This window comes from Pinus tabuliformis, chromosome 8 (genome assembly GCF_031772625.1).
Source record: "Pinus tabuliformis cultivar Carrire ecotype Pingquan chromosome 8, CPIR1, whole genome shotgun sequence".
Taxonomy (NCBI): Eukaryota; Viridiplantae; Streptophyta; class Pinopsida; order Pinales; family Pinaceae; genus Pinus; species Pinus tabuliformis.
The window spans coordinates 1,207,304,178-1,207,324,760 of NC_142294.1; the positions used below are offsets into that span (position 1 = coordinate 1,207,304,178).

Sequence of the window (20,583 nt, forward strand, 5' to 3'; positions counted from 1 at the left end):
TTGACATTCGATAATTGAAGGTCAACCTAGGTAAAACCAAGGTTATGATCTTCAATGCATCAAAGAGATCCCTTACAAACTTGCATTTTTATTTTCGGGGAGAAGAGATTGAGATCGCCTCATCTTACATGTACCTGGGAGTGCAGTTCACAGGGTCTGTTTTGGTCCTTAGAATGAGGCAAGCCCTCTAGGCCCAACTCAACAAAGGGTATGGCTCCCTTGCCCTTATCGAGAGACAGTGCTTTCAGAGTCGGTTTCAGGATGTCCCGTCCAAACTCCACCTCATGGACACGATTATTCGACCTACGGTCCTTTATGGCTCTGAGGTCTGGTGGCCAAGCTTAGTTTAGACGGATTGGGCTCCAATGGAGAGAGTCCGGACCTTACTTCTCAAACGCATCAAAAGATGCAAATGTACAGTTCCATAGCCTATTATCTAGGCAGAGTTCGGTGCCCATCCATTCCGCCTCGAGGTCATCTTCCACCTAGTTTCCTCCACAGAGTTAGATCTCTTTGGGACTCGGTGACAGGGAGAGAGCATTACCCCTACTTGGCACTTTTCTCCTTGGAGGCCCTCGCTTTAGACCAATCTATAGGTCGTGCACGTGGGTGGTTCTCGGAGGCATCCCGACTCCTCCAGTCTGTGGCCATTTCCCCAGAGTGCCTTCCCCCATTCAGATTCTCTCTTGATGCGCTGAGTCATCTTCTGCCAACTAAATAGGTGTTGAACCAGTCTATCAGAGAGGATATCTATCGGCTATACACTCAGATCACATGGATTTCACCTCCTACCGTCCTTGGTCCGAAGATGTCTTTCTATTTGGAGCATTTCTTAGAGCTCTAGGATGGCCTTATCATCTGCCCTCCCTACCTACACCGACATTGGATGCACTCTCTCAAGATACCCCTGGGGTAGCTTCGTGTTGGCATGCATCGCCTTAGAGTTGAGACTGACCATCATATTCTGCGATCAGACAGAATTTGCCAGGTGTGCCATCTTTTGGAATCGGAGATTGAGTTGCACCTCCTCTTCGGGTGCCTTGTTTACTATGAGATCAGAGGACGTTTCCACTGTTTATATTGGGACTCTAGGGGCTCCCTGTATACTTTTTTTCGGTACCAAGACCAGAGATGCCTAGTGTTGGAAATCAGGAGGTTTTTCAATTTTATCTTAGATTTCCATTCATGATAATTACATGCGAGTTTGTCAACATTATTATTATTATTATTATTATTATTATGTTTTCTTTCTTCATTAAGCAATTACCATAAAACATGAAGATCACAAAAGACAATAGAACACAAGATATAGGCTCCAGGCCAGGGAAATACCCTTCCAAGGGGAAAAACCAGAAAAGCCTCTTCTAATAGAATTAGATCAAAATGAGATATCCAAGACACATAACCACAAAAATTTCCACCTCTAGATGCCAAGGCAAACCATTCTTCCTTCCATCAAATTTACTAGCAAGAAACCAACAACAAGAGATGTACAAAGGCAAATATTCTTCCAGACTTCGACCTTCTTTATCTTCTCCATCTTCTCTGTGATATTTCAGGCCAAAACCATCGGAGTGTACGTCCAAATGAGCTCCATCTGCCCTCTATTTATAAAGATTAGAGGGGGTGCGAATAGACACGTCCATTGGGGCAGAGACACCTTGACATGTAAGCCGACTTGGCATCTAGAGGGGTTTCTGTGCCAAAATTTACATTTAAAAATTTATTTTTCTTTTTCTTTTAAAATAGGGGTCCAAAATAGGACTTTGACTATTTGACTCAAAAGCCTAGAAGCATGAAGAACATGCTTATCTAGAATAATAATAATAATTTTCTTTTTTCTTTTCTATTGTCTTCTTACATAAAAATACATAATGGTACAAATTATGAAGACCGAAACTAGTCACATTCTCCAACACTCCCTCTTAACTAGGGAGGTATTTATAATTGTACACCTCGTACAAGGATATTCTCAAATTGAAATATTCTCATAAGAAGAGTTGGATTGATAAGCCATCTGTAAGCATCAACATTATGACCAACACTGTCATTGAGGCCTAATTTGATAAGCTCAACTTCATTCAAGAGCATTATGCTAGGAGGCTTTATGTGAGATACATCACTACCTCCAAGGCACATACCCCATCCGGATGTTCACCAGGCATGTCCTTTTAGGACTATCCTTATTTTGGATTTTTAACCCGCAATCCTCAAAGAATATCGGTCTTCTTTGACCACCATTATCTTGGATACTTGTCCTATCCTCAAAGAGTGTCGGTATCTTTCCTTTATTGGATAAGAAAACCGCAGATGCTTCAACCAGTCCTCCACCATTCTCTTTCCATGGCCTTCACTTAGACTTATGGTTATTAGTTTTGGTCAAGTGCATGACACATGAAGAGGAGAATACAAATGTGATGTCCATCATCACTCCCTCTCAACCAAAGAGGATATTCCCATTCCCTTTTGCTTAGGGAATAGATCCCTACTCCTGTTCAAGGAGACTCCTTTACTCCCTGTCAAGTCTAGAGGAGTTTCTTGACTTCTTTTTCAATTTGAGAAGGCATAACCACAAGCTCTCTAGCTTGTTCTATAAGAGTATCAACTACCAGTTGTTCATGGAGATAGCTGCATGGTTCCTTCTTTCCTTGGTATCTCTTTCTTCAATCTAGTGACAGGACCTTGCATATCAATTTCCTTTCTTTATCTTCAATAAAGGTATTATATTAAGCCTTATCAAACCTCGAGCCAATCATAGCTCCCTTTGAGAGTGATCTTCATTGTACAAACTTGAAATTCAGGTTGTCTGTTCACGTTGCTACCTTTCAATCCCAAGATGATGATGCAAACATATTAACTACATGATTGCAAAAACCATATATAATTGAACTTGCCTCAACTGTTATCATGTATTCCTGTAATATCCTTCCAGATAGCAAAACAATATGTTAACCAGATAACCAATAACAAAAATATTAACATCAAAGACTTACCTTATCATGATGGCCTTCTCATCAAAGCATTAGTTTATTTGAGTTCTTTGAGATCAACATCCTATCGCATGATCCATCTTCACATGAATCTTTTTTCATGCATTCATCTTAATTAGAGTGCCCATGGATCAAGCTTGATTACCAAGCTATAATATCCTCCTTGGAGGTGTCATTGCTAACTCCCTTCTTTTCTTTCGAAGACTATACTTGATGTTGATCAACATTGTTATATTTGTGCCATGCAATCTTGTGAGAGAGTCTTGATCTCTTTCCATACCAAAGTATGTCACATTTCTTCTTTTGGACATCACACATCTATATGGAAAGCTTATCGAGCATATTTTATATCCAACTCTTTTTGCAATTCTTATAGATATGAACCTTTTCCTGAAGAGTTACTTATGATATGCATACCTTTGCTTTTTATGCAATCATCTAGCCATCCCTTTTGAATTAGCTTGCTTCTTGTACCTGGAACCATGGTTGTGGGGTAGTGCCCCCCCCACCCCCCTCTCAAACCCGCTCCCTAATTTTTTTTTAGCTCCCTTGCTCTTTTTTTTTGCAAACAAGTTTTAAATGCAATTTTTTTTAAAGAAACAAGAATTTTTGAGGGGGGTAGTGTAATGATCAAGCCTATGGCACTAGTATTGATATGCAATTCATGGTAATGTTAAATTCTTAAAGTAAAAGTGACATTTTTCTTTATCTTTCATTTTCATCGTTTTACTTAAATTTTTAACATTACCATGGAATGACTCTGGATGTTTTGAGAGTGGTTTTGATCTCATTGGATTTCATATGGAGAAGTAAAATTTTAGATCTTAGTCAAAATCCAACAGACTTATCTGTTTTTTCAGGATTTCAGGATTGGGGGGATTGCAATGTTTCCATTGGATTTTGTCATGTACTAGGATATGGAACTCATCAAGAGCACCAATCCCTCTATGTACCTTGATGTTAGTGACATTGGTTGTCGAAATCCTCTATCACGACCCTACTAAAAATATACCCATCACTCAAACAAAATCTTGATTTGACATGCTATGCTTTTTCTATCTTATGTTAATGCTTAGAGGGTGATATTAATGACAAAGATCCCAAGATAGGCAATGATTTTGATGATATGTAGGTATTTGTTGTAGCATGATTTTTTTGGATGATAGAGGCCATCTAGAGCTTGTTTGTTGATGTATTTTTGGTTTAGAGATGGATTGCACTCTATGTTATTTTGGTTATGTGCACCCTTACATGCTATATAAATCAAAACTTGTAACTTGTGGACCTATGGTTGATGAAGATTGTAGCTACTAGATGATTGATGCTATATGGTTTAATCCATGTTTTTATGTTTTTTATAACTAATTCATCATTCTACATGCTTTCTCAGAAATTAGACATTTCTCGTGGCGGCAAGAGGCCCAAGCATTAGCAATAGATAATAGATTTACTTGTCTTTTCTAGTTTCTAGTAGTTTTTATAACTGTTGACTCTTTCATATTTATTATGATATTTTTTGTAAACAATATATGACAATTTAAGTTTGAAGTTTGAAGTTGGCAATTATAACTCATTGGTAATGAATTATGAATATGATGCTTCGTGAAAGTGAAAGTTGAAACATTTCATTTCATGTTAGATATTCTTTGTTATCGGTTGGTTACTTGTTAATGGTAATGGTTACAAGTACAAGTTACAACTTTAGTGGTGAATGATGATAAATGTTATATATCGAATTTTGAAAGCTTGAAACTTTTAAGATTGATGAATCATGAGACTCGATATGTTGTATGTTACTAAGTTGTGGATGTGGCTGATGAGGATTATAACTTCTAGATGATTGATGTTATATGGTTCAATCCATGTTTTTTTTTTAATTTATTTTTTTAATTTTTTTTATATCTAATTCATTATTCTAGATTCTTTTGTTGACATATATGCATCAAAATATATATTATAAAAATTTGCTCCCAAACTGGGAGCTTTTGAAAATGTGCTTTCCGCTCCCGCTCCCGCTCCCAAGTAACCTTCCCTGGAACTTTGACCATTTGCATTCCGCCATCCTTCAAGAGTATTGTTTCCATACTAGATGGAATATATATCAATCATAATGCTACTACCAAGAATCTTCCAAAATGATGATTCTTATAGGATCTTTATGATCCCTCTTTGCAAAATGACTCCCTCTAACATGATGTTAGAAAATGCTTGGATGAACAATAATATGCAATATGGTTCCAATTTTCTCATTCTCTTTAAACTAGATGATCTTTCCCAAAGCAAATCAAATAAGTAGATTCTATTTTTTCTACTATCATGTGCTTCTATCTATGATGCCATGCTTCATAACAACAAAGACTCTTTTAGAAAATGCAACGATGCATGCTTACTCTTTTAATCATCAATGAACTTGTTAGCATCAATTCCTTCAGGGTCCTTATAGTTCCCTCCTTCCATCATGCTCATCATTTTCAAGTAATCAACAAACACAAGTGTTGCTTTGATTTGTTCTTTCATCCTTCATATCTTGCTTCCTTTATGTACTTGCAATTTTCACCAACAAATACAACCAAGAAAAATATACAAAGATAGGAGCATGATGTCAATATTGCCAATCTAGGGTCCCATGGTTTTTGAGAGGATTCATCTCTAGGGTTTTAATTACAAACCTTTGTTAGGGTTTTACTTTCAGTGGAAACATTAGCCCTAGGGTTTCGACTTTGAAGTCCATGCTTTATTTCAACCCTTGCTAGGGTTTTCTTAGAAGGAACAACCAATTAGGATTTTTACTCCTAGGGTTAATTCAATCAACTAGGGTTTAGTGACCCTAATTATAAATAGTCTTCAAGACTACTTATTTACAAACCCTATCAACATTATCAAAATCTATCATAACTGAATTGAGAAACCCTAACTGCAAGACCCTAAACATATTCATGTGCACAAATTACATACCTCAATTATGTTACTTTTAACTCCAAGAATGCCATATACTTTAATCAACAAATTTATCATTTTTGGTCGACACTTCCTTAGGCTTGATCACTGGGAAGTTATTGCTCTAAGCTCAAATGCTATCGTTCTGGTCAATAATAGTTGTTGCAATGAGTCAATTTCCCTGACCGAATTTGCACATGATATGGTTATTCATGATATTTTACTTTTAGGTCGACTTCCTTACATGAATTCACTATCGAAGTCTATGCAAGTCATAGACTCATTGTCCATATACAAGTCATTCTAACTCCCAACAATTGTCATTGTCAAATGATAGTCACTTTGCAATTTTTTCTTGCCAATTCCGGTTCTTCTTCGAGTGTCAACACAAAATGTTATCTTTTAATTATAGGAACCTCGACTTTTTCAATTTTAGAATCCTTTTGATAAGCTGCAAGATTCCATTGATCTTCAAATATGCCATAGTCTCGGTTCTTTAGAGTCAAGCCTCTAAATTATTATCGTCGTGGCAAGCAGATATGCTATCAAATCACAAAATATTTGCTCATAGAGTCATACTATAATGTATATGAGCCGGCGTCCTGTAATTCGTACCATTGATTCATTAAAGGCATATATCGGGTCCACCATCGAACCTTGTAACTGTAATGCCTCAATTTCACAGAATCGATCCAAAGTTCATAACAAATGTTTGTCTATGTTTGTGGCACTGCAAGGTTATTTCATAGAAGACAATAAGCCATATGATGTGATACTAGTGTATACTTGAGCCACGAAAATCGAGTCATGGAAGATATGCGAGTATCATTGATGGCACACAAAAATATGTGGTGCTACTTGATGCCATATGAAGTAACTACATAGGGCCTCAAGACTTTTAATACGAATTCCCATATGATTCCCATAACATAGATACCACTAAAAGCGAGTCAGGCCATACACGTTGAGCCAGTCACACCATACGAGACTTGTGATTCTTGAGTGCCATTATAATTTTAGGACGCGAGACTTGGATTTAATACCACTTACCGCAAAGATGATTCCTCTCTGTGTATGTCAGATCATGTGAACCATAGAACTATGTGTCTTTCTGCTAATATCCGTTCACAAAGTATCGTATCATTAAAAAAATTCGTTTTCCATAGTAATATGATGTCACCGAAATATTGATCGTGTTACAGTGTCATTACTACGATTCTTTGTAGAGTAACTTACAAACTTACGATATTATGATGCTATATATACATCGATACAAGCCACTGAACATCTTCAATGCGATGTTATTACAAAGCATAAAGAACCATTTGAAATCATCGAGCCCAAAATTGTATAAATCACTGTAATGTGTGCCTTTGATCATAACGACGAGCTTATTGAGCCATAGAATCACATACTCGAATTCTTTTGAGATAGACTGCTTAATACTTTTGATTCCAATGAAGTGATCTTCGACCTGCTACTCTAAACCTTAACTTTGATTCCATGTTGGAAATCGGGAGGTTTTTCGATTTTATCTTAGATTTCCATTCATGATAATTACTTGTGAGTTTGTCAGCATTATTATTATTATTATTATGTTTTCATTCTTCATTAAGCAATTACCATAAAACATGAAGATCACAGAAGACAATAGAACACAAGATATAGGCTCCAAGCCAGGGGCAAAACCCCTCCAAGGGGAAAACCCAGAAAAATCTCTTCTTATAAAATCAGATCAAATGAGATATCCAAGACCCATAACCACAAAAATTTCCACCTCTAGATGCCAAGTCAAATCATTCTTCCTTCCAACAGATTCACCAACAAGAAACCAACAACAAGAGATGTACGAAGGAAGATCTTCTAGACTTCAACCTTCTTTATCTTCTCCATCTTCTCTGCGACATTTCAGACCAAAACTATCCAAGTGTGTGTCCAAATGAGCTCCATTTACTCTCTATTTATATAGATTAGAGGGGGTGCGAATAGACATGTCCATTGGGGCAGAGCCGACTTGGCATCTAGAGGGGTGTCTGTCCCAAAATTTACATTTAAAAAATTCTTTTTCTTTTTCTTTTACAATAGGTCCAAAAGAGGACTTTGACTCTTTGTCTCGAAAACCTAGAAGCATGAAGAACATGCTTATCTAGAAAAGTAATAACAATTTTCTTTTTCCTTTCGTTTGCCTTTTTACATAAAAATACATAATGGTACAAATTATGAAGACCGAAACTAGTTACATTCTCGAACACCTAGCCCTTTTTATGAGGGAGATCTTTACATACTGATCTCAACTCTTCCACACATCGACTCACCCTGAGGCTTCTAAAACTATTACCTCTTACTTTCCATGTTGTTTTGTTTGGTAAAAAAACAAACGACATGCAGTCTCAGTTTGTAGCAGATGGGAGAATGGTGAGACCTTGTGGTTTTCTGCCCCTCCCGCCCCCTTGTCTGAGATAGACAAGTATATTTGAGACTAACCCATAGACGACATACCATGCTTCATTCAACCTACCCCCAAAGACTCAGAAGGAATGGCTCGAGGCAGAGACAGTGCAAGGCGCCTCTCGCCTGCTAGATCTCTGCTCAGACACAACAAAATCAATAGAGAATGATTAGCAGCTTCTTCCTTTCGGCCTTTGATGTTAGGAGTAACATTCACGCTTCTACTCCCCCTATGATCATGCAGTTGGATTCCCTGACAGTTTTGGAGGACCGTGACAGATAGAGATTGCCTTGCTCGCCTCTCTCGTCATTGGCCATCAGATTCGGGAGAAGCTGATCCCATTGGCTTCATCTTCAGCTCCCCCCTCCCTTCTGTGGTGTTGCATAGTCCAACAACAAACATACTTCACATTTCTCGTTTTTAGTCATCTCATATGACTTTATACATTCTCTATTTGTACTTTTATTTCATGTTAGCCCAATTTTAGTCATACCTTAGTCTTATTATGTTAAAATTGGCAACTAGGGCCAAACTCCATGTGGGTCATCTTATTTATGGCAGCTAATATTTTTCTTGGATTTCTCGCATCGAGAGGTGTAGGATTGATCTAAAGATCATCCGATTCTGACATGTATTCATGGAGATATGAATTTATTTGTGTTACTTGACAATTTGTCAGGGACGGCCAGCAACCAAATTACCCCAACTTATCCTCAACGTTTTATTATAAATAGAGGTGGCCTTCAAGTCATTTCACACTCACTTCACTCATGAACTCTCTCCATTCGTTTTGGGTTTTGGTGGCAAGAGAGGTCAAGATGATGAAGCCCTAGACGCAGGAGGTAAGGAGACTAAGAGTAAAGCCCTAACCGCAGTCAAATGAAGGAAATCTAGCTGCATTCTGAAGAAGAGACCATGCCCTAGACGCAGCTCAAAGGAGGCCCTTATTCTTTGTCCTAGAGGGAGACCTAGACGCAGTAGAGGAGGCCTATATACAGCTGAAGGAGAAGCTCTCATATGCTGTTCTAAATGCTCTAGCCGCAGGTCATGAAGGGACCTTAACTTGCTGTCACAAGAGACCCTCAAACGCAGCAAAAAGGAGACCTTGATCCACTGTCTTGAGAGGCTCCTATCTGCTGTTCTAAGAGGCCTAAATCCGCAGTCTCTTAGACCCTAATACGCAGCTACATGAGGAGACATAATCTGCTGTCAAGAGAGTCACATATGCAGTTTATAAAGGATCCTATTTGCTGTCATAAAAAGGCCTTATACTCAGCTCTCCTAGCCGCAGTTCATGAAGGTCCTAAGACTCCCATACACTGCCCTAATCTGCTGAAAGGAGTAGCCCTTATCCGCAGCAAAAGCAAGGTCACTATGCTGTCCAGAAGAGGCCTATCCACAGCAATCCGAAGCTAGAAGGAGGCCCTAATATCGCAGTCTTAAGAGAGGCCTCAAGACGCAGTTAAGAGAGACTCTAGGCCACTGTAAAAGGAGTCCTATCATAGCATAAATTGCTGTAGGTGACAGCGTTGTATTAAGGGCTTATGACTAGGCATGATTTAAGGATTTACTTGGGCCTGTTGGACGAATCTGAAACTACAGCTAGCTGCTCTGCTAGGCTGCAAGCCATAGCAAGCAGCTAAGGCTGTTCCAAGGCAGTATTGCAGTATACATTGAGTACAGGTGGCAGCGTGGATTAGGAGAGACTCTCCTAGGTGGACTGAAGCCCTTGAAGGGCTTAGTTGTCTAACAACTTGGAAGGTTAAAGGGCTTCTTCTTGTGCCCTAACTAGAATTGCAGGATCAGGCAATTAGAGGAACATTGCAGCAGCATTGATGATCTAACAAAAGGATATGATACAGTACTGTTCATGAGTGTTTGAAATCTGTAGGTGCTGCATTCTAGAACAAGCATCATTATCAGAATGATGGACTTACTGCTGTTGTCATACAATATCTGATTTGTATATTTGTACTATCTCTCTCTCTCTCTGCTGAACTATTGAAGAATATAAGAAGAATTGATCAAGGGTTTTCCCACATTGGGGTTTGTCCTTGGCTGGCACCATATCTTGTGTCCTATTGTCTTGGCTTGTCTTCTGCGGTTTATGTTTATGTTCTATTTGCACTTTACTATTATGCTGATGTGATTGCTAATCTGAATATTGTCATTGGGCTAATATGAAAAATTGAAGTGAATTGCTCTAAGCATAAAACATACTTAAATTTAACATATTAACTTTGGAGTCACAATGGAGTTGCATTTGCACTCCCACATGGCTTGTATTTCCACATGTCTTGTATTTACACCGGATGTATTTTTTAGTCCCATTGGCCTAATTTTGTGGTCACCCGAGGACATTAATTAATCTTTTTTTCTGTTAAATTATGGTATGTTCTATGCTTAGCGCAGTTTACTTATTTTTCTTCTTATTATCCACACATTAGCAATCACATATACATAAAGTAAAGTGTAGATAGAACATTAAATGATCGACAGAAAACAAGCCAAGACAAGAGACAAGATGTGGCGGCTAGCCAGGGACAACCCCAATGCGGGGAAACCCTTTGATCAAATCTTCTTTTATCTTCAATAGTTCCGCAGAGAGAAATAGTACAAAATCAGAATTCTGTAATTTTATATCAGCAGCAGCAAACCCTAGATCAGCAAAGTCAGCCTTGGTTAAACGAGTGGAAATTGACCTCCAATATGTTTGGTCAATTTCTAGTCAGCTAACCCTCAAACAGCTTGAAGAAACAACCCTTGAACAGCCTTGAAAATGCAGTCAAACTATAGTTGATTGAAGTCAACTTGCTGCCTCAAACTAGGGCAGTCAACACCGGTCAAACCAAAAGTCAGAGCACCTCGGTTTTTGTGCCAAAATCTGCAGCTTGCCTAGGAGAGGCAGCCACACCAAATCCGCACTCTTAGATGGTCAACACTTGGTCAATGCTGGTCAAAGAGATTACTTGCAACCCTTGCGTCCTTCTTCCTGTGTCTGCCTTGCCCTATTGCGTCTTCTTTTCTAGCCACACGTGTGAGAGAGAGAGAGACTCCTTTGATGCGTAGGAGAGAGAGAAGATGAGTGATTGAATGAGTTCCAAATGACTCAACCTCTCTTCTATTTATATGAAACGCTGGGCGTGTGTGCCACACACGTAGCTGCTGGCCGACCTTGACAATTTGTCAAGTAATTAGAAATAAATTCAGATCTCCATAAATACTTGTCGGAATCGGATGATATTTAGATCAATCCTACACCTCTCGATGAGAGGAATCTAGGAAAAATATCAACAACCATAATTAAGGTGACCCACATGGAGTTTGGCCCTAGTTTCCAATTTTAACACTCCCTCTCAACCAATGTTTTAAAACTCCGACTCTGACTCCAACTCGGCCGAGGGTAGACTTCGACTCGGCTGAGGGTCGACTCCGACTCCGACTCGACCGAGGGTCGACTCCGACTCCGACTCGACCGAGGGTCGACTCCGACTCCGACTCAACCGAGGGTCGACTCCGACTCCGACTCCGACTCGGTATCGACTCGGCCGACTCGATTTCAATGACTTGGTTGTTGTAAAAAATACATTAAATATATATATATATATATATATATATATATATATATATATTTTTTTTTTAAACACATAATTTTAAAGATTTTCATTCATGTTTCCAAACACACATCATTAGAAATTAGAATATAGATAGAAGACAACATATGATCAAAGTAGGCTCATGAATATATCCATTATATCAAAATGGCACCTAGTGCACTGTCCAATACATACACGATGATGATATAGAGATCAAAACAAAAACACATAACCAAGGGGGCTAGAAATGGCCTCTACAACAAAAGTTTGTGACCAGGTTTACTGGCTACTGCTAGAGTTGCTAACATCATCTGGCTCAGTGTTACTTGGGAGCGGGAGCGAAAATGGGAGCAGGAGCGACATTTTCAGAAGCTCCCGGTTTGGGAGTGAATCTCGGAGGAGTTTGACAACCAATGTCACTAACATCAAGGTACATAGAGGGATTGGTGCTCTTGATTAAATACGAGTTCCATACTCTAATACATGACAAAATTCAATGGAAACATTGTAATCCCCCAATCTTGAAATCCTGACAAATTGATAAGTCTGTTGGATTTTGAATGAAATTTAAAATTCTACTTTCTCCATATGAAATCCAATGAGGCTGGAACCACTATCAAACATCTTGAGTCATTTCATGGTAATGTTAAAAATTTAAGTAAAAGGATGAAAATGAAGATTAAGAAGAATGTCACTTTTACTTTAAGAATTTAACATTACCATGAATAGCATATCAATAGTATTAAATAGGGTTTGGGAGAGGGGAATGGACCCCAAAGACCAACAAACCAATTCATAAAACCATTTGGAGTCCCCCACACTCAGAAAAACATAAAAAAATAAAAAAAATTGTGTTTTTGGGGGTTCACTGGCCGCTGGAAGTGACTTGGCCGGGTTGATACGGACTCGGTCGAGCCGGCCGGGTTAAGACCGAGCCGGTCGGGTTAAGACCGAGCCGGCCAAGTCATTACATGACTTGTCCGGCTCGGTATTAACCCGGCCGGCAGAACTGGTTCAAAGGCCGGGTTGCAAATTTTTTTATTAGCTCAGACCAACTTAGCCGAGTCGGTTCCGAGCCGAATGACTTTTAAAACAATGCTCTCAACTAAGGAGAACTCCGTGTGCAATCCGTTTGACTGTCGCTACTATCCATCCATCAAATGCACTGCCCTGCACAGCTAGACCCCTGCTCTGCTCGAACTATGAAGAAGAAGAAATGATCGAAGATGTATCATACCATCCTTCACTGACCCGAAGTCAATCTTAGAGTGTGTACCACTGATCCTAGATCAGTATCATTGATCCCAAATCAATGGAGGTCATTCGAGCATAGGGAGTATGGTAGATACAACGATGCATCCATCGATAGTATTACTATGGTCCCTAACCTCATTTCCCTGCTCCTTGATCAGATGAGAGGTATTTCCCATGAGTCCCACATTGCATGGGTAGGATGCCTCGACAGGAGAACTAATCATTCTGTCCACAGGAGAACAAATCATCTTGTCCAATGGATGCCATGGAGAACTAATCATCCTGGCCCACAGGAGAACTAATAATTCTGTTCCACAGTCGTCACAGAGAATGAATCATCCTAGCCCACAGGAGAACTAATCATCCTGTTCCACAGTCACCACGGGGTGTCATAGGGGAAGGTTGAACCTTTTTCCCTGTACATAGTGCCCCACCAAGAGATGGTGAGTCGCCCTGTGGTCACATGTCGCTCCAAGAAGTACCCCGCGCCCCCCTGGAGCTCCCAGAGCTCAATACATCATACTCGACCCTCATAAGAGGGTCTCTAAACGACACCAAGTCGTTCTCGGAAAGTCAAGAATTTGACCTTTCCCTGGGGCTTTGTCAAAATGTCGGTGACTTGTTCATCTGTACCGATATGTTGGAGCCTTATTACTCCTCGCTGCACCAGATCTCGAATATAGTGGTACCTGATATCGATATGCTTGGAGCGATCATGAAATACGAGATTCTCTGATAAGCGAATCCCACTCTAGTTGTCACACAGGATCACTGTGGTATCCAATGTAAATCCAAGCAACTCACTGAAGAGCTTTCGCAGTCAGACTGCCTCACAGGAGGCCATACTAGCAGCAATGTACTCTGCCTTGGCGGTGCTTAAAGCCACTGACTTTTGCTTCTTGCTCATCCAGGATATCAAGGCAGACCCCAAAGAGAAACAACACCCTGAAGTGCTCTTTCGGTCCACCACACTGCCTGACCAGTCAATGTTGGTATATCCAAGTAGTCTCACATCTCAGGCAGTGTATCTCAACCCATGAGTGATCGTGCCACGAAGATATCGTAACAGATTCTTGGCACCAATCTAATGTGAGTGGTGAGGCTCAACCATATGTTGACTCAATGTGTTGACTGCAAAGCATATATCTGGACGGGAGTTCACTAAGAACATCAATGCTTCGACGAGTTGATGATACTCGGTAGCATTTCATAAAACAAGTTCGGCAGCGCTACCGCTTAACTTCTTGAAGTCAAGCTCCATCGGGGTAGTTACGAGCTTGCAATCCACCATGCCGAATCTATCCAATATCTTCACCACATATTTTCCTTGAGATAGGAAAATCTCCCTTGGCTTATGCCAGACTTCAAGTCCTAGGAAATAGTGCATCAGTCCTAGGTCCTTCATCTCAAACTCAGAAGCCAACTCCCTCTTACATTTGTGAATGAGAGGGTCTACCCCTATTAGAAAGAGGTTGTCAACGTACAACACTAGTGTGAGAGTATTTTCATCTTCAACCTTAAAGTAAAGGTTAGGGTCGGCTTCACTCCTAGTAAATCCCAGCTTCATCAAGTAGCTATCGACCGTTTCATACCACACTCGGGGTGCTTGCTTCAGCCCATAGAGGGCCTTCTTCAACCTCATGAGATTCTCGATGAGGAATCTCAAATCCTTTGGGTTGCTCCACATAGACTTCCTTTTTGATTGAACCATGTAAGAACACAGTCTTGACATCCATCTAATGTAGGTTCCATCCTTGCGAAGTAGCAAGGGCTATGATCGAGCAGATGGTGGTATATCGGGCAATAGGTGCAAATATCTCGTCATAGTCTATACCTTCCTTCTGGGAGAAGCCACGAGTGACAAAACGAGCCTTATACTTTTCAACACTTCCATCAACTGCATGCTTTATCTCGTAAAGCCATTTTGAAGTGACAACTGCTTTGTCCTGGGGTCTAGGGACCACATCCCAAACATTGTTTTTCATGATGGACTCATATTCCTCGGTCATAGCATCCTTCCATACTTGATGTTTGACAACATCTGTGAATGACGAAGGCTCATTTTGGATGATTGTGCTCATGATGGTCAGGTATCCCTGATACTTGTTTGGCTTCTTACTTTCACAGAAGGTTCCTCTGGTTGCAATGTGTCCTTCAGCATCATCAAGTGTCCGCCTAAGCCATGAAGGCCTCTTCCTAGAAGAGGAAGGCTCTTGCGGAGGAGGCCTCTTCCACATCGGGCATTGTCTCATCTTCCTTTTCCTTCGGTTCCCAGTGTCAGTTTCTTTAGATCCTCTTAGAGTAGGAAGATTGTCTACTTTTCTTAGAGCCATATCTTCATCAAAGGTGATGTCATGGCTAATCTCGACTTCCCTTTGACCAGCCACATAGATTCTATAGCCCTTAGTATTTTCGCTATAGCCCACGAAGATTCCTTTCTTTCCAGATGCACCCAATTTATTCCTTTTCTCCTTCGGCACATGAAAATATACAGGACTTCCAAAAATTATAAAATGAGATACGTCAGGTTTCTTACCAGTGAACATCTCTTCGGGAGTCTTGGAACCCAATGCTTGATGAGGGCATCGGTTTTGTACATATATGGCGGTATTTGCAACTTCTGCCCATAGAAACTTCGAAAGTCTTTGATCATGAAGCATAGCACGAACAACTTCCACAATCGTACGGTTCTTCCTTTTCGCCACACCATTTTGCTCAGAAGTATATGGTGTAGTAGTCTCCCTCTTAATGCCAGCCTCTTTGCCAAAGTCATGAAACTCATTGGATTCATATTCAGTCCCATTATCAGTCCTTAAGATCTTGATCTTCTTTTCGGTCTGATTCTCGATCAAGGCTTTGAAGTGCCGAAACCAAGAGAACACTTCATCCTTCTTTTTCAAGAAATATATCCAAGTCTTGCGAGAATAATCATCTGTAAAAGTGAGGTAATATAAATATCCTCCCAAGGAGTTCACATGCATCATACCGGATATGTCTAAGTGAACCAACTGCAATATATCGGAGGTCTTGCTTTGGCTTGAGGGGAATGGTCCCCTTTTGAACTTTCCTTCGGCACATCCTGGACATACACCTTCTTGCTCTAATCTGAACTCGAGCATCCCAGTCACCATTTTTCTCACATCGGGTAGAGCTTTATAATTAAGGTGAGCAAACCTCCGATGCCATAGTTCGGATTGAAGAGATGTGTCACAAGTCATGACACGCAGCGGACATCCTCTGACCTGATATAATGAATCAACTCGAAACCCAAGAGTGAAAGCATCTTTAAAGTTCTTTTTCCATACACGTACCTTGCCATCGCTGAAGGTCACCTTGTAGCCTTTGTCTTCCATTGCCGAAATGGACACTAGGTTCTTTTTGAGATCAGGTACATATAATACATCTTGTAAATGGATTGTATTTCCCTGATTCAATTGAAGAGTGACATTCCCTACGCCTTTCACGGGATATTTTGAATTGTCCCCAAGTACAATTTCCAGGTTGGTCTCCTATACTAGATTAGAGAGAGCTTCTTTGTAACCAGTGAAGTGCCTTGAGACACCACTATCAATAAGCCAATTTCCTAGCGAGTCCGGGGGAGCAGTAGTAGAGAGAGCCGCTAGTAGATAATATTCATCTTGCTTATTGTTAACAACGTTAGATTCATACCTGGAGTTTCTTGCCTTCTTGAAGGGTTGTCCTCTTCCTTGATTTCTGGCATTTCTTTTACCTCTGCCATTTGACCTGCCATTCCTTTGATTGCCTTGAGAGTGATTTTGATCATCGTCCCGGTGTGAGTCCCTTTTATCAGGGCACTCTCTCGCATAGTGGCCCGTTTTATTGCAATTGTAACATCGTCCATTTCTTCCACCCTTCGGTCCAGCGTTTCCTTTGAATTTAGCCTCGGAATTGTTTCTTCTTTTAGCATGAGAAGAAAAAGCAGAGGGATGGCCTTTAAATGTGGGCATTTCTTGTTCTTCCATCCTCGTTTCTTCTTGAATGCATCTAGCCATCAATTTATCAAATCCAGGAATTATGTTATTGTTGAGAAGAGTAGTCCTGAATATATACCATTCAAATGGCAGTCCTCCAAGAGTTGGGAGTGTCATTTCCCTGTCAGGAATTACTTCCCCAATGGATAGGAGATCGTTCTTGATGTCGGTGATCCTTAAGAAATATGCTTGCATACTCTCATCTTTGCCCTTCTTAATTTACTTCAGCTTATTTCTAAGGAACAAAACTTGATTTGCATCATTAACTTTAAATAAACTCACCAGTGTATCGTAGATTTCCTTGGAGGTGGTCAGCTCGGAAACATAGGCCACCAAGCGCTTGTTGATAGAGTCCCGGATGATCTTCTTTGCTTTGACTTCTCCCTTGGTCCATTTGTTCCTAGCAGCAGCAAATGCATTTGATGGAGGCTCAACAATTCCGCCTCTCACATGGTCCAACACCTCTTGCTCTTCTAATGTTAGATCGAGAGACATCTTCCATCCATGATAGTCAGAATTCTCACGGAGTTTGTCTTCAGCAGGGAAGTGTGTTGAGGACCCCATGATTTCTTTAAGATAGCCTTGCCAACCTTCTCTTCGGTGATTGCTCTTGCTCTTGCTTGGGCTTTGTCTTCACCTCAGCATTGATACCATGTTAAATTATGGTATGTTCTATGCTTAGAGCAGTTTACTTGTTTTTCTTCTTATTATCCACAGATTAGCAATCACATATACCTAAAGTAAAGTGCAGATAGAACATTAAATGATCGACAGAAAACAAGCCAAGACAAGAGACACAAGATGTGGCGGCTAGCCAGGGACAAACCCCAATGCGGGGAAACCCTTTGATCAAATCTTCTTTTATCTTCAATAGTTTCACAGAGAGAAATAGTACAAAATCAGAATTCTGTAATTTTATATCAGCAGCAGCAAACCCTAGATCAACAAAGTCAAACTTGGTCAAATGAGTGGAAATTGACCTCCAATATGTTTGGTAAATTTTTGGTCAGCTAATCCTCGAACAGCCTGAAGAAACAACCCTGAAAATGCAGTCAAACTGTAGTTGACTGAAGTCAACTTGCTGTGTCAAACTAGGGCAGTCAACACCGGTCAAAGCAGAGGTCAGATCACCTCTGTTTTCGTGCCAAAATCTGCAGCTTGCCTAGGAGAGGGAGTTGTGCCAAATCTGCACTCCTAGATGGGAAATGCTTGGTCAACGCTGGTCAAAGAGATGACCTGCAACCCTTGCGTCCTCTTTCCTGCGTCTGCCTTGCCCTACTGCGTCTTCTTTTCCAGCCACACATGTGAGAGAGAGAGAGAGACTCCTTTGATGCATAGGAGAGAGAGAAGATGAGTGATTGAATGAGTTCCAAATGACTCAAACCTTTCTTCTATTTATATGAAACACTGGGTGTGTGTGCCACACACTTAGCTGCTGGCTGACTTTGACAATTTGTCAAGTAATTAGAAATAAATTCATATCTCCATAAAGACTTGTCAGAATCAGATGATCTTTAGATCAATCCTACACCTCTCGATGAGAGGAATCTAGGAAAAATATCAGCAGCCATAAATAAGGTGACCCACATGGAGTTTGGCCTAGTTGCCAATTTTAACACTTTCTAACTTCTTGTTTGTAGCACGAGAGGCAATAGAATTTTTGGCTTGACATACTACCAATATGTAAGGTTTCAACTTCCACAAAGTAGTTCAATATAATATCTTAAACACAGTAACACTCTTTTTTTACAATGGATTTTGCCTTTGAGGTTTGATCATTTGAATATATATATTGTTGAGTCTGTCCTTTGGCAGTTTGTCGATTACTTGCTTTGGTGATTATAAGAGAAGTTCTGGCTTCTAGCTTTATAGAAATTTATGTCTTACATTTTCTATATATGTTTGTGGACTAATATATGGTGCTTATATTGGAGCTTTCAAAAACATTTTCCACAACTTTTAATATAAATTCAGTGAGATTTTCTCAGGATTACTTTTAAATTCTGCAGTTAAAACTCCTTAGCTTTTTGAGGACATGGGGCATGAATGTATCTTGATTTCACTGTTGGAACATGATGATGCACCGTCTGTCAATCTAGTTATCTACATCATTTGCTTTTTATTTTTTAATTTTAATTTTAATTTTTTTTGTGGGTAAACACCCAAGGGTGGATTTGAGCTTTGAATCTCACAATTCACATACTAATTCATAACATTGAGCTGCCCCCTGTGGGCTATCTACATCATTTGTTAACACAAGAAAGAAGATTTAACAATATTCAACTATCCATGTTCAATAAGAATTGTAAATCCATTTTGAGTTGGTCCATTTTTCTAACTTGTTGCATACACTTTCATTCTAGAAAATAAGTGAAATTTAAGTTACATTTTACCCATGATGCATAAGAGGCTTAATTAGTTTGTAGTTCTCATGGGGCCCTGTATACTGTTCTGTTCTGTCTCTGAAAAGTTTTCGGATTTTGAATCACATCTGAGACGGCATTTTTCTCTTTCTATTGCAGGGGAATCGATTCCAATCAGATTATTCTTGAGTCCGTATGATTTGACACCAACTTACCGCAACATAAACAATAAATTTAGTGTCAAATATTACTTGAACCTGGTTCTGGTGGACGAGGAAGATAGGAGATACTTCAAGCAACAAGAAATTACGATGTATCGGCTACTTGAATCTTGATTGAGAAAGCAGGGTATACTTTTGAGTAAATGGATTTTTATGTATCAAGGCCACTCTTGTAGCTCCAACACAGAAAACTTGGTATTAAAATGGAGTCTGCTATAATATGGGTAACAGCCTTTTGTTTGGTTTGGTAGAAGGAACATCAGACATTAAAACCTTCAATGTTTAGAAAGGTTACAGTCAAGTGATATAGAAGTTTCTGGGCCTTTTTGGAGAAAGGATTGAGCTACTGCATGTAGTAGGATTGAAGTCTTTGATTTGTTTATAAATTGATGCATTTGGCAGTCTGGCAACTTTAGGATATTATTATATTGATTTATTTTCCTATCCATAATCCAAAGTCTTGATTATTTCCATGTTTTACCTTAGAACACTGCTGAATTTGTCAGAGTTTTCTGCCACTTTTGAAATAAAGATGAGTTTTACTAACTATTTCGTATTTTTGTTCATATTTTTAACTCTTCATATATTGGAAATTGTGTTCATTATTTATAGTAAAATTTATGCTAAAATGCCGCCTCTATTACTTATATTTCCCGCCGTCAGACTTGTATACTTCTAATGAGCACTTGATTCCACTCATAGGAATTTGGTTGTATACTTCTAAAGGCACTGAAACAGATCATCCGCAATACGAGGTTTCTCGAATTTGGAGATTAGCACT

General features: G+C 39.7%; 1 protein-coding gene across 1 annotated transcript in view; it reads left to right on the plus strand.

The window, feature by feature from the left end:
* The window catches only part of LOC149239699 (vacuolar protein sorting-associated protein 26B), a 227,820-nt gene extending 207,538 nt beyond the window's left edge, over positions 1 to 20,282 (plus strand). Inside the window, exon 13 of the mRNA XM_089373493.1 lies at positions 19,741 to 20,282. Within this exon, the coding sequence (XP_089229619.1) occupies positions 19,741 to 19,916 (176 nt within the window). The 3' untranslated portion in view covers positions 19,917 to 20,282. The remainder of the gene's footprint in view (positions 1 to 19,740) is intronic.
* The last annotated feature ends 301 nt before the right edge of the window (positions 20,283 to 20,583 follow it).